Source organism: Camponotus floridanus, unplaced genomic scaffold (genome assembly GCF_003227725.1).
Source record: "Camponotus floridanus strain SB8 unplaced genomic scaffold, Cflo_v7.5 scaffold21, whole genome shotgun sequence".
NCBI lineage: Eukaryota > Metazoa > Arthropoda > Insecta > Hymenoptera > Formicidae > Camponotus > Camponotus floridanus.
Window position 1 is genome coordinate 803,068 of NW_020229337.1, and position 22,895 is coordinate 825,962.

General features: G+C 31.2%; 6 protein-coding genes across 7 annotated transcripts; 3 read left to right on the forward strand and 3 right to left on the reverse strand.

Moving 5' to 3' along the window:
* Nucleotides 1-727: 727 nt before the first annotated feature.
* Nucleotides 728-3,621, reverse strand: LOC105253053 (sorting nexin-17). Its single transcript, XM_011260813.3, has 8 exons — nucleotides 3,132-3,621; nucleotides 2,872-3,036; nucleotides 2,428-2,793; nucleotides 2,242-2,335; nucleotides 1,850-2,100; nucleotides 1,580-1,783; nucleotides 1,326-1,508; nucleotides 728-1,250 (listed from the first exon to the last, which is right to left on the reverse strand). Exons 2-8 carry the CDS (start codon nucleotides 2,950-2,952, stop codon nucleotides 981-983), a joined length of 1,449 nt encoding a protein of 482 aa, XP_011259115.2. The 5' UTR covers nucleotides 2,953-3,036; nucleotides 3,132-3,621; the 3' UTR covers nucleotides 728-980.
* Nucleotides 3,622-3,848: 227 nt separating this feature from the next.
* Nucleotides 3,849-7,872, forward strand: LOC105253082 (DNA repair and recombination protein RAD54B). Its single transcript, XM_025408421.1, has 14 exons — nucleotides 3,849-3,944; nucleotides 4,177-4,344; nucleotides 4,425-4,524; nucleotides 4,601-4,693; nucleotides 4,766-4,962; nucleotides 5,043-5,142; nucleotides 5,205-5,297; nucleotides 5,361-5,457; nucleotides 5,535-6,088; nucleotides 6,170-6,926; nucleotides 6,996-7,155; nucleotides 7,249-7,375; nucleotides 7,471-7,701; nucleotides 7,804-7,872. Exons 1-14 carry the CDS (start codon nucleotides 3,934-3,936, stop codon nucleotides 7,870-7,872), a joined length of 2,757 nt encoding a protein of 918 aa, XP_025264206.1. The 5' UTR covers nucleotides 3,849-3,933.
* Nucleotides 7,873-8,469: 597 nt separating this feature from the next.
* LOC105253081 (enoyl-CoA delta isomerase 3, peroxisomal) lies at nucleotides 8,470-9,211 on the reverse strand. The gene is made up of 4 exons (XM_025408422.1): nucleotides 9,113-9,211; nucleotides 8,865-9,025; nucleotides 8,657-8,777; nucleotides 8,470-8,565 (listed from the first exon to the last, which is right to left on the reverse strand). The coding sequence occupies exons 1-4, from the start codon at nucleotides 9,209-9,211 to the stop codon at nucleotides 8,470-8,472; spliced, it is 477 nt and encodes a 158-aa protein (XP_025264207.1).
* A 1,402-nt stretch (nucleotides 9,212-10,613) lies between these two features.
* Nucleotides 10,614-12,680, reverse strand: LOC105253052 (acyl-protein thioesterase 2). Its single transcript, XM_011260812.3, has 7 exons — nucleotides 12,483-12,680; nucleotides 12,047-12,078; nucleotides 11,898-11,963; nucleotides 11,736-11,783; nucleotides 11,388-11,634; nucleotides 11,112-11,276; nucleotides 10,614-11,023 (listed from the first exon to the last, which is right to left on the reverse strand). The coding sequence occupies exons 1-7, from the start codon at nucleotides 12,528-12,530 to the stop codon at nucleotides 10,976-10,978; spliced, it is 654 nt and encodes a 217-aa protein (XP_011259114.1). The 5' UTR covers nucleotides 12,531-12,680; the 3' UTR covers nucleotides 10,614-10,975.
* Nucleotides 12,681-13,909: 1,229 nt separating this feature from the next.
* Nucleotides 13,910-17,489, forward strand: LOC105253051 (ribokinase). The gene is made up of 7 exons (XM_011260811.3): nucleotides 13,910-14,525; nucleotides 15,227-15,359; nucleotides 15,624-15,750; nucleotides 15,977-16,138; nucleotides 16,397-16,488; nucleotides 16,615-16,803; nucleotides 17,246-17,489. The coding sequence occupies exons 1-7, from the start codon at nucleotides 14,476-14,478 to the stop codon at nucleotides 17,420-17,422; spliced, it is 930 nt and encodes a 309-aa protein (XP_011259113.1). The 5' UTR covers nucleotides 13,910-14,475; the 3' UTR covers nucleotides 17,423-17,489.
* A 1,171-nt stretch (nucleotides 17,490-18,660) lies between these two features.
* Nucleotides 18,661-22,629, forward strand: LOC105253049. Of its 2 annotated transcripts, none has more exons than XM_011260810.3 (2): nucleotides 18,661-20,758; nucleotides 21,208-22,629. In XM_011260810.3, exons 1-2 carry the CDS (start codon nucleotides 20,466-20,468, stop codon nucleotides 21,653-21,655), a joined length of 741 nt encoding a protein of 246 aa, XP_011259112.2. In that variant the 5' UTR covers nucleotides 18,661-20,465; the 3' UTR covers nucleotides 21,656-22,629. The 2 variants fall into 2 exon arrangements, with proteins under 2 accessions (XP_011259112.2, XP_011259111.2); XM_011260809.3 differs by having other exon boundaries at nucleotides 18,668-20,758; nucleotides 21,118-22,629.
* The last annotated feature ends 266 nt before the right edge of the window (nucleotides 22,630-22,895 follow it).

Here is a 22,895-nt window from a genome sequence, read left to right on the forward strand (position 1 = left end):
ATCACTTTTCATACGGGGATTTATATTTACATATTTGATAGGACAAAATATATACATACATATACATACATGCATACATACATATATATATACATATATATCTATGTATGTATTCATATATTACATTTTTATTTTCCCAATTTAAAGTATGGCTTTGTATCTCATATTTAATCATGACAGTTTTATGATTTTACATTCATATATTGTGTATTGTACAATCTATTTACAGTGTTTGGCTGAAATATAGAGACTGAAGGCAGAAGTATGTTTCTCGAGTGAATGATTTAGCAAAACAAAATATAATCTGATAGATAATAGAAGGTAACTCACCACATATAAAATGATTACTATTTAACACATTAAAAATATATTATTAAGACATATTATTAATAGTTTTGTTTAAGGTAATTAATGAAAACAAGTATTAACATACTGCTTTTTAAGTAATCTTGTTTAATAACAATAATAAACTACAATATAAAAATTACATATATATACACATTTGATCTCTCGGAATATGATTTAGTATTTATCGTTTATATATATATAATACATATATATTATATATATATATATATATATATATATATATATATATATATATTCTTTCATTAAGTACTTTGTACACAATATTATACTTATAATTCAAGCACAGTTTTGACTCAAGTTAATTTTCAACTTGCATTAGAATGATTATTATTGTAATTGGACGGTATATAAAAGTATAATAGATATTTTATGTAAAGTTATCAATAAATATAAATGCATTTTAATCACATATTGATACAGAAGACACTAAATATGCATAGTTCAACAATTAATTAATCTTGATAGTTATTTCTCATTAATTTTAAATTGGAAACTTACTGATTTGTAGGTATTACAAAATATATCTTGAAAAGATTACTTAGATAAGGCATACGCTGTTATTTTTCTTATCATTGGGCTTATATCTCAATTCCCATAAAAAATTATTTGACTTATAAATCTTCATCTCCTATCATTCGAAAAACATTATTTTCCACAATATCAAAGTCATTAGTTGTTGGGCATGTTGTATGAGTCTTATCGACAGCTGACTCATTTGATTTTTTCGACGTCACAGCCGACCATTTACTTGTGAGTTTTTTTATAATTGGTCCCGATTTAGGTAAATGATTATTATTGGCACATTCTCGCAAAGGAGATCCCATATTGATACGACTTTGGCCGTCCCTCATAATATATGTCCAAGATTTTCCAGATTCTACCTGTAAATATATATATTTTAAAATTAAAAAATCGATTAAGCATTTATTATAAGTTGAAATGATTTATATAACAACCTGAATTCTGCTGCCCACTACACATTTTTGTAACAACTCATCGATCATAGCTTGTAGACAAACGGACATTAAAATCGCTTGCTCAGAAACAATAGTAATCCATTGCAATTTGTTCCTAGCAATTAGATATTCGAAGGATAATTCCAGACTGTACTCGTAATTATCTTCAGGATGGTCCGTTGCCTAAATGTATTCATTGAGCATTCATAATTTAACGAGTTTTTTCATTAAAGTATTCATAGTAGTACACTTACATTTTGTATAGTGGTAATACGCCAGCATCGCATTCGCGAAACCTTAAATACAATTTCTTGCTCTTCGGATGATAAAATGCGTAAGTTTAATTCATTTCCACCTATAGCAAGTAATACTCTTGAACCATGTTGAGGATAATCACAATAGCATGGTGAAAATTGTATGTAGCCATAATATTTTAAATAACGAGCTACATTCAAGTACTGAAATAATAAAAATATACAATAAATCTCTTAAAAGTGTTATTAGTTTTTTTATAATAAACATACTTCTTTTTTGTTTCTGGATTTTTGCAAGTTTTCCAAATGATACTGTGTGTCCTTATTAGCCAGTATCCATCTACTGCAAATTTCCGCAGTTGTTTGAACATATAATAAATTCAGAGTAACTGGATCGTTCAATAACTCAAGATCATATGTTGTATCCCAATAACTTTTTCTGAGAACAATTTTTGCACCCATAGAACTCATATATTTGTACGTTATAAAAGGTGACTCAAAATCTTGTAATTTCCGCAATACTGAGGACACAATACATATTTTAATATAAACAAGAAAAAAGAAAAATATATATAAAAATAAAAATATATGTAAATATATATAAAAAAGGAAAAATATATATTTATGTGTGTCAATAGAATATCATAAAGACATACACTCACTTTTTATATTATTAGATAATTCATCTTGTATAATAACAAATAGGGCAAAATAGGAATGATATTTTTCTATTAATTTTATATGTTTATACACTTTCTGTAAAGAACAAAAAATCATATATGAAATATTTTCATAATTATGTCATGTATGTAGAAAATATATAAATTACCATAATTACTAAAATATACCTTTAAAATTCCACCAGAATATTCTCCTGTAGAAACATTTAATGAAATTTTTGATCCATTCATGAGAAATATATCTAAAGTTTCAGTTTCAGACAAGTCACCTACAGTTTCTTGTTGAGCATTTAATAAAAATCCATTTAATATCTCAGAATTGTTTATGGCTACATTTTGACCAATTGACTGAATATATTTTTCCAAAGCTAATCGTCGCTCCTCTTGCTGAGTAGGTGTCAAAGGAAAAAACTTTTTTGGAGGAAATATAGGCAATGACATGTCGAGATCTTTAGAGAGTTGTACATGCAAATTGTACAGCTGTTTATATCTCACAGTACAATGAAATAAACCATTAATATGAATATTGTATCCCTATAGTTTAAAAGATATTGAATATTATATACAATTAGTCAAGTATAATATAAAATAAAATATTTGATAAATAATTACGATATATGTATTTCCAGCTCCATCAGTAAATTCTTGAGTATCAGGTATAGAAAAATGCATCTTGAAATAACAGTTCAGCATAAAATAACAAATACCATGAAGAAATCACATTACCTATAGCTAAAGTTTATTAACTTTGAGATATCTTCATTGGTACAGCAGCATCTGTGAAGAAAGAGAAAGCATTAAGCAAAAAAGAGCGCCGAGAATCTTGTTGGAATAAAGTCAACCTTTATATAATTTGCTAAATTGTAAGTTACATCATTCGCTACAGAAGAACGTTCCCGAACAGCATCCGATTCAATCGTATCCAAATGTATGTCATTCCCTAAAAAGGACGGACTCGAGACACGGATCACGACTCTCTCCTCTCTCTCTCTTTCTCGGAAGATCATAGAAAGCGATGGCTTAATAATCACAAAATCACTGTAGAAATCGCGGATTTCTCCAATATTTGTTACGTCGCTCCAAGATCTATTCACATATCGCTGTGAGACTTTCGTCATTTGCGGGACCGCATACGTGACAGGGAACCTAATCGACCACACACACCCACTCGCGCATTATGTTTCACGCGATTACTATTACTGCACACGCATTTGAATCCCACGACGGATCGCGGCTGCTGCAAGTGTTGCATCGCGAGCGAGATTACACGTCACAATTATCCACATGACTGTCGCGAATAGGATTCGTGTGCCAAACGAAGGGGTAGACCAATCACACGTCCAACGTGACAACGCGGCCACGTGACGGCACATGCAGATGACAGTTCGCGCGCGCAACTGCGTTCGCGCAGATGCACGGCGATTGGATGGCTTGTGCTGTGGAAATATTAATTGGCAAATCAAGAAAAAAGACGAAGATTTCTTCGAAATATTTGTAATACCAAAGCCCGGTTGCACCAACATTATTTTAGGTTTAAGCAAAACTTAAATATATGTCTGTCTTTATTTATTTAGAAAGGAAGATAGAGATAGACATATATTTAAGTCTCGCTTAAAGCTAAAATAATCAGGATGCAATCAGGCCCAAGTCGATCATCTTGTATTATTTACTTCGATGCACACTCGGTAACTCGATATGCTGCTATATGCAAATTCAATTTCGGTTGAATCTGTTTCCCGCCTTCGTCCATTGAATCGTGTCGCATGGATTGATCTCGATTTATGTAATAATGTATCGAAACAAGTCGGTGAAGGGATTTATATCCCCTTTAATTGTTCAATCGCGAGTGAACATCGAAGAAAATAATGTAAACACGAGCCAAGAAACACCAAATGATTCTATGAGAAAACCTTTTAGAAGCAACGCACAACTTTTAAGCATTTTCGAAAAGACAAGTCCAGAAAACGAGGTCACTCGTGATAATATTGAAGTAGAAAATAATGTGTCAAAGAAAGAAGATGTCAATTCATCCGTCTACGAGAAGAATACTTCAATTAATGATTTGCCGCAAACAGAATCGAAAATGTAAATATATTAAAATAGATATTAAACCACTAATTTAAAAATCTGCCTCTTGTATAAATAAATATTAATATCTCTTGCAGCATTTTTAACGTGATGTACGGTAGAGTAACTTCGAAAAAATATAAAACATGGGACGGCGACGGTTTCTTAGAAATAACTGGAAAAAACGCAATTCTTAAGGTAATTAATATATCAGTTGCAAATTTTGTAATTTAGAGATTTAATACTTTTTATAATAGAAAATATTTTCTGATAGGATATGGATGGCAAAGTTATAGGAAAAAAGACAATCAATCCAAATGATGCAGTAGAAGGTTCTAGATTAAATATTGGAAATAAACAGATTGAGGTAAAAGTTTGTTATTAAACTTATTAAACTTATATTTATAAAATATATAACAAATTTAACAAAATGTTTCAGATTAAAGATCAAGTGTCACAAGAGTCACCTATACCAGAAGAGCATTCCAAAGAAAGAATAGAGGAACCTCCACAAAAGAAGTTTAAAGCATCTACTGGATATATATCAGTTTTGCCAAAAAAAGAAGATGCTGAGGCTCCAGTTTATAGAAAGGAAACATCTAGTACAAATTCATCCCCAACAAAGATATCAAAAATGTAAGTTTTTTTAGAAAATAAATATTAAAATAACTTAATTTTTAATTATTGTACATACCACTAAATAGATATTGTTATAGCATCTTCAATGTGATGTATGGTCAAATAACTTCAAAGAAAAACAAAACATGGGATGGTGACGGTTTGTTGGAAATAATTGGAGAAAATGCAATTCTTAAGGTACTCAACATATTAATTATAAATTTTTAACTTGGAGATTGTTTTTAATATTTTTTAAATAGGATTTTGATGGGAAAGTTATGGGAAAAAAAATAATCAATCCGAATAGTGCAGTAGAAGGTTCTAGATTAATTGTTGGAAATAAACAAATTGAGGTAAGAGTCTGCATCAATGCTCATTTATGTAATGTTATATGCAAAAATTTGATTAAATTTTAGATTATAGATAAAGTATCACAAGAGGAGCATGTTGAGGAAACTGTAGAAAAAGTGATGCAAGAAAAAATTGAAGCATCAACAGATGTATTCACAAAAGGTGCTACATATTTATAAAAGAGTGACTTAAATGCATTATAAAGATTATTAATATTTATTGATATATTTATATTAAAGGACTAGTAATGAATTGTGAACCCTTAGTGATGCCATGTATGAATACTTCTGCATGTATAAGCCATGAGGAGCAAAAAGTCTCAGTGGATTTCTGTTTAACAGCAAAACTTAGAGAACATCAGCGTTATGGAATTGTATTTCTTTATGAATGCTTAATGGGGCTAAAAGTGCCAGATTATTTTGGTGCAATTTTGGCAGATGAGATGGGCCTTGGCAAAACCTTACAATGTATTACATTAATTTGGACAATGTTGAAGAAAGGTCCATATGGCAAACCAATTGTAAGACGGGTATTGATAATAACACCTCGCAGCTTATGCAATAATTGGGACAAGGAATTCAGGAAATGGTTAGGCTGTCATAGAATATCTCCATATGTTGTAGATGGAAAAAATAGACCTAAGGATTTTATCAAGCATCCAAGAAATTCAGTATTGATTATTAGTTATGAAATGCTTGTTAAATCTCATGTAGAAATTAAAGAGATTACCTTTGACTTACTTGTGTGCGATGAAGGTCACAGGCTGAAAAATAGCAACATAAAAGCAGCAAAAGTAATCATCATTTTATTTACATATTTATATACAAGTATAAATACATGTAGATTTATGCATTATTGTGTGCATATTTTTTAGCTTTTACACGAGATCAATTGTAAAAAACGAATTATGTTAACTGGTACTCCTATACAAAATGATTTGAAAGAATTTTATACATTGGTTGATTTTGTTAATCCTGGTATTCTTGGTTCTCCTCTTGAATATAAGAATTATTATGAAGATCCTATTGTCGCATCTCAATGCCCTAATGCTGATAAGAATGTCCTAAGTTTGGGATCTGAAAGAGCTACGGAATTACATGAACGCACCAAATCTTTCATTTTAAGACGTACACAAAACACAATAAATAAATATCTGCCATGTAAATACGAAATAGTTCTATTTTGCTCTTTAACCAGTGAACAGATGGATTTGTATTCTCTTGTTACTGATGCTTGGTTTAACAAAACTTGTCTACAAGATAAAAATCATACTCATTTGTCTATTATTATTGCTCTTAAAAAAATTTGTAATCATCCAAACTTGTTTATAAATGATAAAGAAAATACGCTACGCGAAACTTTGTCAAAGGCAATATGTACAATACAGTTGAAACAGGACAAAAATTTTATAAAATATTGTGGAAAGATCACAATTTTACAAGTATTGATGAGAAATTTGAAAAAAACCGACGAGAAATTGGTATTAGTTTCCTATTATACACAGACACTTGATCTTTTTGAAACTATATGCAATATAGAGGAATTAAAATTCTTAAGATTGGATGGCACTATTTCAAGCTCTACACGATCGAAAATAATCGAACAATTTAATACACGATCAGATAATAGCAGTAAGTACAAAAATAATATATCTTCTTATTAATAATAATTGAGGTATTACATCAAAATAATATTTGCAGAAATTCTTTTGCTAAGTGCCAAGGCAGGTGGTGTCGGTTTGAATTTACCTGGAGCATCTAGACTTGTATTATTTGATTCTGATTGGAATCCCGCGTCTGATGTGCAAGCTATGGCAAGGATTTGGAGAGATGGGCAAAAAAAGAATGTTTATATTTATAGGTTTGTATAAACATGAATGTTGTAATATTAATATATATAACAATATATTATTTAATAAAAATTTGTAATCTAATCCTAATAAAAAATTTTTAGATTATTGACAACAGGTACAATAGAAGAAAAGATATATCAAAGACAAATTAGCAAAGCTAGTCTGAGTGAGTCTGTGGTGGATCTAAATCATTTGGGGTCTTTAAAATTATCAACTGCAGAATTAAAAGTACTTTTTATTGAAAAAAAAGAATAACGAAAAAAATGCTTTGTTATTGATACAAAAGTTATTATACATTATTCGAAATATTTTTACTTTTTTAGGATCTATTTACACTGGCAACTGATACAATTTCATTAACACATGATTTATTGAATTGTTCTTGTACCGATCAAGATAATGGACATATAACGTCTTCCGAAGAATCAAACGATAATGAGATGAAGGATTATCAGTCTATATTGGATGATAAACCATGTCGACAAAATTTAACTATAAATCAGCTTCGAGATTGGCAACATTATAAACAACCAATTCCACTTGACATTATGCAGGTAATAAACTGTTTAAATTATTACAAATAACTAAGAAATAAGTTAGTGTTTTTAAAGTTTTAAAAGTTAGTGTTCATATGTATATGTGTATATAAATTACAGGACATGATGTTAACAGAAGCAAGTGATTATATAACATTTATATTTAAAAATTCTACATACCCAAACTAGTTACAAATTAAGAAATTATATTGTTATTATTAAATCATATTAAATAACAAATTATAATTGTAATTATATAATTATAATTGTTATATTATCTCATTTTAAAACTTACTTTTTCGTGATAAAAAATTTACAACTCTTTCAATTAGATCAGGAGACTCAAATCGTTTTGTCAATTCGTTTAATTCTTCTGCATTAACTTTTAATAAAATCTCTCTATTCCATTTGCTCATCAATCGCTTTGTTGCCAATATTGACTGAAATAAAGATGTACTCAATTAGTTTTTTTTTTCATTATTAAGACTTTGCAGTATATATCATTTTGCAAGAAATATTATAAGTAAAAAATAATACCTCTGAAGAAAGGTTAGATATTTTATTCAAATCATCCCATACTCCTTCAAGAGAATCATGATTATATATTTTGCTAACTAATCCATACTTTTTAGCTTCTTTAGCATTCATTTTATAACCCAGATACAACATATCTCCAGCCTAAATATATTTACATATATAATATTGAAATATTATTCTTTCTCTTTTTACTATTTTGAATGAAAAGAAAAACTAAAGAGTCTTCATAATAATTTGCAATGAAATATATCATACTTTGGAATGTCCAAATAATTTAGGGAATGTATATGTAGAACATCCTTCAGCGACAAGACCCAAAGAACTAAATGGTGTATGAAAATATGCCTACAATTTATATAATATATATTTAGCAGTTATATATTTATTATTTAAAAGATTGCTTTGATATATTATGTAAAATGTTATTTTTAAGTACCTTATCTGAAGCATATACTAAATCAAAGAGCCCTAATATTGTAGATGCTATTCCTATTGCTGGTCCATTTACAACAGCTATCAAAAGTTTCGGATACATGATTACTGCATCAACAAAATTCCTGCAAGATATATTTATATAAACTTATTTTCTATATATTTATAGAGATATGCATTATATATAAATTTTCATATAATACTGGTCTTACTTAACAGTCGAAATTGCATCTTCAATAGTAGGAGTTACATTCATCATACTGCTCATGTCGTTGCCACTACTAAAGAAATCTCCATTTGCTGTCAATGCAAATATTAATACTTTATTGTTGTTGGCAGATTCGTTTAAAAGTATTGTTAATTCCTTATACATCTGTGGATAAGAAACAAATATGCAATTATTTACATTATTTGTACTTTATTGTATGAAATTTAGGAATTATTATATATTTGCGTTTACCGGGATCGAAATTGCGTTCTTTTTGGCAGGTTTATTGAGTACCACTTTTTGTATTCCATTATTTAGAGTGGTCAAGATAAAGGAATCTGTATGCGCCATAATTAACAGAAGAGTCTATTTAAAATAATATTAAAAATCTGCAGTTTATCAAAAATTTATAACCTCTTGTTTTTATTCAATCACTTCCAGTTTTCTTCTGTTAAAAATGTAGGAGAAAATATAATATGCCGGTTGATATATTCTATAGATTGATCACTATAGAAAGATGTCGATCCAAAGGCTGTTTTGAATAGGCTGAAAAGTTGCTGACATCATTGATTTTGTCAGATGTGAATACTTGATATTTTTTTCTAGTCCTACACGAAACTATACATGTCTACATAACTACATCTACATGTCATAAGGATTTTATTATCATCTTCTTAACAGTGAAACAACTTTTTACAATTTGTAATTATTTTATTTATGTAGATGAAACGTTACACAACTTACAAACTAATGCCCTATTTATCGCTAACTATAAAGTATGTTCCTAAAGAAAGCTCGTGAAAAATATTCGGAGCTTATTGTTCTTTATTTATTTATTATTTATCTACTGGATAGTGTGTGTTAGTACCAATAATAAAATCAGCCGAAAGTATTATATAATTTTATATACATTAGCGTATAATTCTGTGTAATCTATTAATATCATATTTACTAAGAATATATATCACAAGATTTCCTAGACATAAATTAGTTTAAAATCGGTCTATTTTTTGAAAAACTTTTGATAATTACTTCATTGTGATAAAAAAAAAAAACATATTGAAAGAATTTATTTCTGCAAATTTTTGTAAATATTACTCAATTATTTCATAATTTGTACCCTTTTTTTTTTTTGAAAGAATTTATGTTAATTCGCCCTATAATTTAGGAAATCCTGATCTATATATGTTGAGTATAAATGTAATTAGTAGATTTTGACAATATAATGTGTAATCACAGACTACACGTTTATGTCACTATCTTCTACATAATACGAACTACAAAAATTATTCAATAGCAACATTTTACCTTTAAATCGCACGCGAAATAGAAATTTAAATGCAAAAGTTCACAGCTGCCTCAAATACGAATTATTTAAGTGCTTCTTGGACGTGTTTTGTTTGTATTTAAACAAGATTCATTTGAACATAATATAGGCGCGAAAAGATGGAAGTTTCGTCGACAAAAGAGCTGATGCAGAAAGCTCTTTGCCTTTCTATTCTAACTTAATGTTATCTTAAATCTAACACAAAATTACGTGTAAATTTATTCCTATTGTCGCAGAATAAATTCTAAGAATGAATAAAACATTAACCACTTTAGTATTATTATCTTTCAATAATGTCCACATCAAAATGTGGATCTTATAAATAAATATAAATTTGTATTTATATTAATACATACATATGTATATGTATATATATATATATATATATATATATATATATATATATTCAGACGTTATAAATATTAAACAAATTAAAATAATTTTTTGCCTAATAAATTATAGATGCATACTAAAAGGATTAAGAACCACATGGATTAATTTGTAATATTGCTACATGAATGCTTTGGTACACTAGATACTATTGAAGTTTAAATATTTAGATATAAATTATAGAGATCGTAAATAAGTATATTCCTCTAGAAAGGATATTTTTTTTTTCTATGCATCTTTTTCATATCGGAAGATTTTTAATCCTTTTCTACTTAATTTCTTTAAAATTTATGCAATTTATGTAAATTTAAATAATTGCAAAATTGGAATAATTTCATTTTAATATACAATTAGATGCTGAAGGTAGCCATTAAAATATCGATGCATGTTTCGATTTATTACGGTTTCAATACCTTCTCGATGAATTTTTTTATATCGCGCATTTCCTGTAAAAACAATAAAAATTATGAAAAGAAAATAAATTACAATGGAAATTCACTTCATAACTATTTTTCCTGATTGAAATTTTCTTACCTCCTCGGAAGAGGTATGCATCATTCCTCTATAAGTTTTAAATTCTGTCTGTGTCATGAATTGTTTCAGAAGAGATGCTGTCATTTGACCCCATCTATATGGCACTATTGGATCGCAGTCGCCGTGACATTGTAATAATGGAGTGTTTTTATTGCCTATTGCTTCCTGAAAAAAATTCAATAGTACAATTCTATTTAATATTATGTGTATATATATATTACATATTATGTGTATAGATATATTATGTATATAATGCAACAACTTATATATATTTACCGCCGGAAATTTTTGATGTAAAGGAAGCCATGCAGACAAAGCTACGATACCAGCTAAAGGCTCTGGGAATGTAAGGGCACTGTACATGGCTAGTGCTCCACCTTGACTAAATCCTCCAAGAACGATACGTGTAGTGGGTATCCCAGCGGCAACTTCTTCCGCTATTAACGAGTGAACTGTTTCAGCAGCTTTACGTATACCTTCTTCATCCTCTGGGCCACTGGAGTCCAGAGATCGTAAATCAAACCTAAATGCATATACTTCAGTAAAAATATGGTAATTATAACAATTTGTTGTTTTTCTGAAAAATATATTATTCATAACATAAGCTGCTAATCATAAAGTTACCAGGAAGGCATTCTAAACCCTGTATTAAGTGTCACTGGCATTGTAGGCCTGAAATTAAAATGATTTGAAAATTAAAATAATTTTATTAAAATACTATTATAATGATTATATTAATTTATAGCTTGTGCTAATTAAATAGCTTAAAAGAGCAGTTACACATACGCAGTAGGACAAATAACTTTGATATGAGGGGATCGTACAGCACCCATTGAACTAGCCCAGCCATGTCTAAAAATAATAAATGTTAAATATTAAATGTTAACAAAATTACACATTATTATATTATTATAACATATTTACTGAAAACTTACCCTGTATCACCCAATCCATGGAAAAATATTAACTAAAACATATAGATATTTCTTAGTACAGAACTAGCTAATGTATAAGTTTTTATTCAGAGAAATATTACGTTTTTGAAGATATATACTATAATTTTCTAGATTTTGAACATTCTCTCTTTAAAACAAGTCAAAAAATGATATTGTAAAAAAATTAGAAATAGACTGGTCAAGATAATAGATTACTCATGAATTATCATATTTTACAGATAAGAGAAGAAAAAAATAATCATCGAGGAACATCAAAATAGCATTTGGTCAACGAGATCCTACGCAGGAAAAAAACACAACCATAGTATTATACCGGAGTATTATATGCGCATCGTACGGGAATAATTCACTTATGATCAATTAGAACTACCACTGTATAACCAAAAAAAAAGCCATTATTTAAGCTGATACCTACCGTTGCTGTGTGTTTAGCTGTGGCCGAAATTACGACTGGGCTCGTCATTTCCTCTTGCTTTTTTTTTGGACGGCCTGGAACAAGTCCGAATAATTGTGTGATAATTCGTAAAAATCGTAAATATAGGATAACGAGAGAAAGATATGAATTCTCTCCGCTCTACATCGAGTCCTCCATAGTAGGAGTGCGTTCGAAAATTCTATCTGATAAGGAAATCTCTGCTCCATTATTGGTCCATCAAACGCCACTTTACTCCACGGATAGATATCCGAACGCACTCTAGGAAAGGATTGGCAGAGGTGGGTGGAGCGGAAGAGTTGGCATTATTGCACATTCATATAAAAGATATACGTTATAAGTGCGCGAGTTTTTTCCCATTTTCCGTTTGTTTTTATTAACCTGGGTGTTCTTTGGCTCATTTTGAGGTAAGTTAAAAAAAGATTCGTATCATCAAATGAAATCATATTTTAATTTGCTAGAATAACTCTCTCGATTCTTTTATGTAAGTGATTGAAATAGAGCCTCGCGCGCTTTTCTCAAAACACGAACCTTTAAACAGAAAATTGCCCATAGTTATACTTTGACGACGTTGTGATGGTCGATTCCCGAGGAATTTCGTGGAAATCCTTATCTTTCTCTGGCACTCGAGAATGATTCACTAACATTTGATACTTGTCTAAAAAATAATACTAATTTATATTGGTGTTTATCTGCGAAATTATCTGTACTCGTGTCAATTTGAAAGCGGTCCATAATCGAAATTAAAAATCTCGATTTAAATGAATCCTATAAAAGGGAATATGTGGTTGAAATGATAGTTTGTCATGTGAAGAAAATCAGGTTCACGTGCCGTCCTTAATTGCTTATTTCGAAAACTTTTCGTTATGTTGTTATGTAAATATATGTCAAGAGATCGTAAGCTGCGTTAGAAAACGCAACAACCAATGGGACGATGTTTCACAAACTCATACGTCACGAGAGCGGGAAATTTAAATCGGACCACAGTACATTGAGTTACACTCGAATTGTCAAACTATGGCCGGTATTCATAGTCCGATTTTATATTTAAGATCGTCTTAAGTCTGCTTGGAGGTTGACTTAAGACCTCATTCAACCAATCAAATAACAGCGTAGCATTTCAAGCTCGAACTTAAGACGATCTCAAATATAAGATCGGACTATGAATACCAGCCTATAACTACGTAACCGCAAAAGCGTTTAGATTAGATTGCTTATAATTCCTATAATATATAAATAATTGTACGGGATGTTTCAAAAAGACATGTAATTTTGGACTTTACATAATATGTAATTGCGACACGGACTTTAGATACTTTCCGCGACTCTTCCACAATTACATTACACTTTCGCATCTATGCTCCCATGACGTATCTATGACATATCGTACACACATTTAAAATATTTACATGGTATACATGCAAGTGTTTGATCATTTGCAAAATTTATAGTAGTTGTCAATTTTTATCTTGCAACAAGATATGAAATCTTGATAAATTCTAAGTGTTTTCTCCTTCTCTGCTCTCCTCTTTTAGTATATAACTTCATCTTAATATAATAAACGTAAAAAATAACCTGTTCCCGTCAAGGTAAACGTTGCAGTAAATAATGCATTTTTTTCGCTATAATAGCGGCGGTTCAAATTAATTCACGTGTTTGTAGCATTCTTCTTGTTTCGTCCTCTCAATTTGCGTCATCATTAAAATGCTTACGTTTGTGTTTACGCATTTATATATGTTAGGTTATATACAGTATAGATATAGAAAAAAAAATTTTAACTGATAACGATTCTGATAAAGATGAATTGTGATAAACTCTAGTCGTGTGGTTTTGCATACAATTAGTTATCTTGTAATTGCTGTTGAAATATTTTATTGAAGATTGTACTTCGTTGAAGAATATTTGTTCTAAAATACAGTTCAGGAATTCTCATTATAGTATATTACATAAAAAGAAACTAAAATAATCGTGTGATATGACGCCAAAAATAGTTATTGTTGGTTCTTGTATGATTGATTTTACTTGGTGAGTAAAGATGTCTTAACGAAGATTGACATTACAGGTGATTGACAGCATAGCTACAATTATTTCTTACAATTGCATTATAATTTGATTGTAGTTAACATTGTATTTTAACACATGATATCTTAGGATTTTTTTGTAGTTAACATTGTAGTTCACATTGTAGTTAACATTGTATTTTAATATATACATGATATATTAAAATTTTTTTATATAATTTATAATTATAAAAAAAAATCCTAAGATATCACACTTTATATTAATCACTAATTCATTTAACAAATTGAAGGTGAGCTTTACGTCACCTTCAAATGACTCTCCAAGGTCAAATCATTGCCACTATCTGATGGCCCCCTTCAAGCCATACAACTTTTGTCTGAAACATTTCTTTCTAAAGTGCATAGTTTAAAATATTCGACCGGTCCGGAACTTTTGGGACATCCTGTATATATATATATATATATATATATATATATATATATATATATGATATTTAAATATATGCTATAATATATAATATATGATAATATTCAATATATAATAAATATATCATGTAAAATAATATTTATGATTATAATGAATTATAATGCAACTATAACTAGTAATTATAAAAATAAGTGCTGTTAGTCATTTATAAGTAATTATATATATGATTATAGATATTACATCATCTTCCTTTTTGAACATTTATTATTATTTTTTAGTTTCTCTCCACGGTTGCCTAAACCTGGTGAAACAATAGTTGGAACTAAATTTGAAAGGAAATATGGCGGTAAAGGTGGCAATCAATGTATAACAGCTGCTAAACTTGGTGGATCTACAGCACTTATTGCTTCAGTACTTTCATTTATAAATGCATTGATTTTTTAGACAAAATTATCTATAATTTATTACTTTAGTGTCTAATGTAATCTTTTAAAATTTTAGATATTTAATTTAATATCATATTTATTTCTATTCTCAGTAATATCAAATAATATAGTTTCTTCAATTGAAGTCATAATTCTTTTCACAATGTTACATATTTTACAGAATATGATATTATACATGGTATGTGATGTTATACATTTATTCTATATGGTTTTTTATCTTTTATCACAGTTGGGTTCTGAGAGTTTTGCGCAGGAATACTTAGAAATTTTAAAAAAGGAAAATGTGGATACTTCTCATGTCAAAATACAAAAAGATAAACATAGTGGTATTGCTCATATTACTGTTACTGAAGACGGTACGTTTTTATCGTATATCTTAAAATATCGCTACATTGTTAAAATGTTGTAGTATAAAATGTGTAGGTTTTTTTAAAATGTTTTAAAATTAAAATTATTTGTCTTTAATCATTTCGAGATTAATCTCAGAGAATCTAAACGAGTGGTAGCATTAATTAATTTTTCATTAAAATAATCATTTTCATTGCCGAAATAATCTCGGTGCCATTCGAATAATGTTCACAGGGGAGAACAGTATCGTTATCGTGTTAGGCGCAAATGAATCTTTAACTCCAGAACACGTGGATTCTGCTGTTGATGTGATTAAGAGCGCTAGCGTTTTATTATGCCAATTCGAGATTCCACTGGAAACTACACTGCATGCATTAAAGTTGCATCGGGGTCACGGTTTGTTTTTTCTTTTCTTATTCTTTCGTTATAAATGATAATATATCTCTAAACCAAACTATCATAGTTCTAAAAAAACGAGCTTGTGCAACATTGTATATATCATACAATTACGTAATTATAATATTAAATTTCATGTATGTAAAATTATCGCTTTCAAACGCAAGCAATTTCGCAAACAAAAAAGTATATATCGTTTCAACTTGCGATATCGCCACTCTAAGTTACAGATAAATGTTTTAACATGTAACGTGATAGGATTTTCGATTATCAATGGAGCACCCGCGCTGAAAAATTTTGATCCAGAAATCCTGAAACTGAGCGATCTTTTCTGCGTCAATGAGACTGAGGTACGTTGAGGACGAACAATTGATATTAATGTCGATCGGAAGATGATCTCTTAACAACGCATGCCGCGCAAGGATTAATTAAATATGTTTAATGCGTAAAAAGGGAGTATCATTATGCTTTTACAGGCAGAAGTTACGACAGGCATTCAACCCGTAAATTTGTCAAATATACAACAAGTCGCGGATAAGCTCTTGGCTATGGGATGCAATGCGATTATCCTTACTCTCGGACCGCTAGGGGCTGTGTATGCATCGAAAGCGAACAGAAACGTTACGCGGATTCCTGTCACCAAGGTCCACCCGGTAGATACTACCGTACGTATCGCGTATATACGGTGTCGCAAAAATAGTCGCGGAGATTTTATAACGAATCTAGAATCAATTAAATTTAAAAGAAATTTCATATTTTCTTTAAGAAATGATTTTTAAATGAAATAATTTGCTTAAGATCACATACAATGGTTCTGGGAATGACACTTGCTACAAGTAACGCATCTCGCGTATCTTTCTATTGATTCAATCTGTACTTCCTGTTTATACAAATCATAGTAAGATTGCTTTTAATGTTATGAGATCATACAGTTGAAAGGTGAAAGCGTGTAACGATATACTTCCGTTTGCAACTTTTTCAGCTAATAACCGGTCCATTTCCGGAATGAATTTATAAGCTGATTCATTTTAGTGATTCACTTAAATAGTTTACGCGTATTTAAGGTGAAATTGCGTCCAGCCAACTAAGTGTAATTGTATGCGATAGGGTGCTGGGGATGCATTTTTGGGCGCGCTCGCATATTTCAAGGCTTACCATTCGCACTTAGCAATGGACGAATGCATTAGAAGAGCTTGCGTAGTTGCTACACAATCCGTCCTTAAATTCGGCACTCACGCAAGTTTTCCATCGAGAAGCGATCTCCCAGCAGACCTATTCATGTAAATGAAAAGTATAGACTATAGTAAGAAATGTTTTAACGTAGAGAGAGATTTTATATATATTTTATCTTCTTGAAAACTCTTCTTAAATATAAGACGTTTTCGGAATAAAATAATTTATAAAAAATATATTGTATGTATATATTGTATGTAAAAAATATATATGTATATATTCCACATCCCAAAATGGAATACACATCCGGAATACTTAAAAATAGTGTTTACAATTACATCATAATGCGGAATTAATGAAGCAAATTAAATCGATGGCATTAAAATTAAGAGAACGTCGTATAATCGAAAGCCGAATTACCCTATATACATGTCTTATTCGTTCAATAATATATAGGAAATAAATCTTTTTCAATCGTTTCGGAAACCGGTCCATAGTTGAACTCTTCTGTGTAATTTTTTGCAATATCGTCGACGAATATAGCAATTTTTTGCAATCGTCGCGCGAATGAAGAATTCATGCACAAGAATTTGGAGATATGATTAAACAGAAACAACAACAACATTAGCATAATATAAACATGTTGCAGGGCAAAATTTTATATTTATTCTATTTATTTCAATGTTGCAAAAAGTGAGCATAAATTTAGAAGAAGCTTATATTTATATCGAGAAATTAAATTTCTGATTTGCAAAGTATCGAGAATCAGCTTTATATACATATACTTTTCTTGCTCTTTTTGTATTTCCATACCGGTATCATCTGGCGTTGTAATTAAATGCCGAATACAAAGTATAAAAAAATTTAGTGCCTCTTGATTTAATAATTTTAACATTCTTTTAATTTTTTTGGCTGAAGTGTTTATTTATTTATTTATTTTTTTTTTTTTATAAATGGCCAAGAGGGTTTTTCGTAAAAAATTTAATAAAATAACAAAACATTAAATTTAAAAAAAATATAAAATGAATTAGGTGAAAAGAAATAAAGGTAAAAAAACAAATAATATAAAAAACTAATAAATGAGCAAAAAAAAATAAATATAAATTCGATAGTTTGCAGGACATTTCTAAAAAGGTCAGGAAATTTATTTTAAATCTCTCACGTATGTGGTCTAATCTTAATGTTAATGTCCTAAACACATCTAATCTATAATTTTAATCTTCTACAATATACTTGGAGTATACTTGGAGTTCAAAAAATTTTTCTGTATCTAATATATCAATACGTGCACAGATATATACACAATTTTAATCTTTTACAGTATGTATACTTGGAGTTTAAAAAATGTTTCTGTATCTAATATATCAACGCGTGCACAGATATATATACATACTTTACGAAAAAAATAGATATTAGATAATAGAAGTTAGAATAAGGAAAGCGTTTCCAAAAATACTTACATATGTTCTCCGACCTCCTAAAAAAGAAAGAAAGAAAAAAAATAGGCACGGGAAACCCCGTGAGCGCCTGATTCTACCTCAACTAGTTCACGTAACATACAAGCAGGAGGTTCGGCAGGAGGCAATATTAATTAAAAGTAGGAAAATAAAGGTAAGGGGCAAACATATTTGCATAATATTTTCCATTTCAAATACTTTTGCAAATGGCGATGGCAATTTTTTATATTTTTAGTAACGATGATGATGGATGCGTACTTTCCGATGTTTAAAATACTATTAAAGTTAATGTCCTAAACACATCTAATTTTAATCTTCTACAGTATGTATACTTGGAGTTTAAAAAATTTTTCTGTATCTAATATATCAACACGTGCACAGATATATACACATACTTTACGAAAAAAATAGATATTAGATAATAGAAGTTAGAATAAGGAAAGCGTTTCCAGAAATACTTACATATATTCTCCGACCTTCTAAAAAGAAAAAAAAAAAAATAAGCACGGGAAACCCCGTGAGCGCTTGATTCTACCTCAACTAGTTCACGTGGCATACAAGCAGGAGGCTCGGCAATATTAATTAAGAGTAGGAAAGTGAAGGTAAGGGGCAAACATGTTTGCGTAATATTTTCCATTTTAAATACTTTCGCGAATGGAGATGGCAACTTTATATTTTTAGTAACGATGATGATGGATGCGTACTTTCCGATATTTAAAATGCCGGTCCGATGGTTCGGAACTTTTATTGACGCTCGAAATTCTATCTGGATGCGAAACATTCGCGGCATGATCGGCAATCGGTTTCCTCAGATACTTGACTTTCCACAAACGTATCTTACCGTATAATCCGCCGAAATGTACCAAGTTTCGGAGAATCACGGTCGACTGATTAACTAGGAGTCCTTTCCTATCGAAGAATAATTACATGATTTTAGGTGCGAACGTCAATGCAGGAAAATTGTGTCGCGCGTAAACGTCAGAAGGGAAAGGCGTTGCGTTACTTTTGAAGCAAAAACCTCTTCTTCCTCCGGGGCCTGTGGCACATATGACGTCACCATCGTCATCCTCATCATCGCAAAGATGAAGAATTGACGGGCATCCGCCCGATGATGAGATTCCGCGAAGCACGAGACAACCAGTCTCCCATCTTTCCGCTACAAGTAGACGCCGATCTGATGACGTCGACATCGGAGGTGAATAACGAGTCATGTTAAGGGAACCAGTGGTGGTGGCTGTGATCCGCCAAAAGGAAGTGAAATGACGTCAAGAAGAAGGAAAGCGCGTATTCTCGATGAAGAAGAAGAAACCGCCGCCGCTGCCGCCACTTTGCGCAAATGAAGATACTCCTCTCCGGGGCCCCGGTCCTGAGGGGCTGCGGACAAGAAGACGTGAAAAGGAGAGGGGGCGATTAGTCACAACGCTTCGCGTGTACCGGCACGCGCAAACCCCCCCCGTTAAAGTGGGGCAACACTAACCACGTGCGCATTCGCGGGCAGGATAAAAAATCCTTCGGGGATCAGAGAATACTCAGTTTTAAGCAAACCACGAGACGAAGCCGAAGAAACGAGAAACGGACCATTCGAAAGTGCCTGAACTAGAGACGCTGTTAAGGGAGGAGGAGTTAAAGCGATTGCATCAGTCTTAAAGATTGCCGACTGCAAGGATCTATTTTCGGGCGAATCATATATCGACATAATGGCAGTATTCGGCTGTATCGGATTGTGCCTGCCTGTTCTTTTTGCCTGTATTGTCAGCATGTCAATTGTCCAAGGCCGGAATCTGAGGCGGCGACACAATCATCATTCTCATCCAGATTATTATTTGGATTTCGAAGAATCGATACCGCGTGATTTGTCGAGACGTTTCGAGGATGACCTGGAGTATCAGCAGGATCTCTACAGGAGACCGATGGAAAAGCGCGAATTATCCCGAATACTCGATCCCGTGGAATACGAGGAACGAACACCACTACCTCATCGAAAACACATGTATGATTTAAGAAATTATATAGAAAAAAAGGCAAACAAACCACAGCACTAGGTTAATGGTAGTTTATATCGACTTTATTGCGACTTTGATCTATGTTTTGTTTTTATAATTTTTCGTTAATTTTGAATTTGTCCTTTATTAGACATTGATAATGAGATCGAAACGTACGTCTGTCGTTTTAATTAAGCGTCAACTGATTATTTTTATATGAACATGTGTTGACTTATTATATATTAAAAATTCTTTCACTTTTGTTTATGTTAATTGTAGCTATCATTAATCTAGCGCTATGATTTGTCTGCCTTTTTTTCTCTCTTTAATTTGATTGCTATCTTATAATCACTTTTATATTTCTAAGAAATTATGCCGAGTCCTTACGAAAGAATGAAGCGCGCAAACAAGAGGACGTCATCGAAGATGCCTTGACCACGAGATTTAACGTTCGCAGGAAGCGTCAACACAATAAACACAGCGGCACGGTAAGTTATCAGAAGTTCAGCGACCAGGACAAACAGGAGTTGGAGATAAGCAAGCGGCGGCGCCAACAGCTCGAGCTGTACACCAGTACCATCAGCGGCCTGCGCGCGCCCTTCGAGCTGGAGGTCAAGGAGGTGCAAAACAGCTCAATCTGCAACTACACCGTGAAGTCGATACCGATACCTTACAACCGGACCAGGGTGCCGAAAGATCTCGAGCACGTCAGGTGCAACTACGCCGGTAGCAGCTGCCAGGATACTGGCAACTATTGTTGCATACAGACGTACAGGTACATCGAAGTATCGTACGACAACGGTGAAGACAGAGAGAAGATGAAGATCTACGTGGGTTGCGTGTGCGCTCTCCAGGATCTCAATAACGATCTGCTAAGCCAATCACATTTACCCATCTACGATTGATATCGAGGACGAGCGAGGGAAAATGACGACTTGCTATGGTGATGATGTGATAACGCAGTTCCTTGATCTCCGATCTCGCTGAATCAAATAGAATGCGTTCCATTTTCTCGAATAAGAGGAACATTCCGTTGTTGTCGTCATAATTCGTAAATGAACGGCTATCTTTTTTCTCTCTTTTCGCATAGGAACTCGTTTGAATTTTGCTATCATTGCTTCTAATGACGTGCGAATACCGGGAATCCAGCAGATTTATTCAATGTTTGACGTTCGAATGGATAGGGAGAAGTGTTGTATGGCGTAACGTCGTGCAGTCTCATCTAAGATAGAAATAAGAAATCGCTACCGCATGCATTTGATATTTATAGATCCTCGACTCTCGCGGTTGTTGTTGCTAAACAATGTGATAAAACACGTATTCGATTCACAACATAATCGCTCAGGTAGTATTAAATCCGGTCGCACGTGTACAATATCACGTATCCGAATGCAATTATCATCGCGCATTCATCACGTTCTCTATTTAGATGGATAATGATTGCGGAGTGAATCACAAATGCCCATTGTGATTGACGCACATTATCTATTTATTGCATAAATCGTATACATAATCGTATACATAATATCATCTATTTATTCTCACCAGCATCTATATTTATTTATTTATCTATTTATTTATTTATTTATTTATTTATCTGTATTTGTATTTATTTTTCGCGAATGCGTGCATTATACGAAGATTTCTTCGCGATTTATCGAAAGTAATGTGATCTATTTCGTGCCGGAAGTAAGGAGGAGACGTAACGAGATAGCAACACAATATATACAATTGGAATTTACATACTCAGCATAATTGATTTACGTAATAATAAGATAATACGACCGATATTTTCATATAATATATATTGATCAAAATAAGTGAAATTTTATAAATCTTTTGACGCAATCTTTTTACGCAATCTTACAGTTATATAATATTATGCAACCTTTTTATATGTATACATTATATATATGTATATATATATATATATATATACACAAATTATATATATATATATATATATATATATATATATATATATATATTGATAAGACATATGAACAGTATTAATTTAAAATACTACAATGGAACTGTTAATACAAGCCTGCATTTATAAACTTAAACGCATACTTTTTTAATTCTATAGATCGATAAACGAAGAAACAGTATTAAAATAAAACAATATTTATTTAATTTTGTATT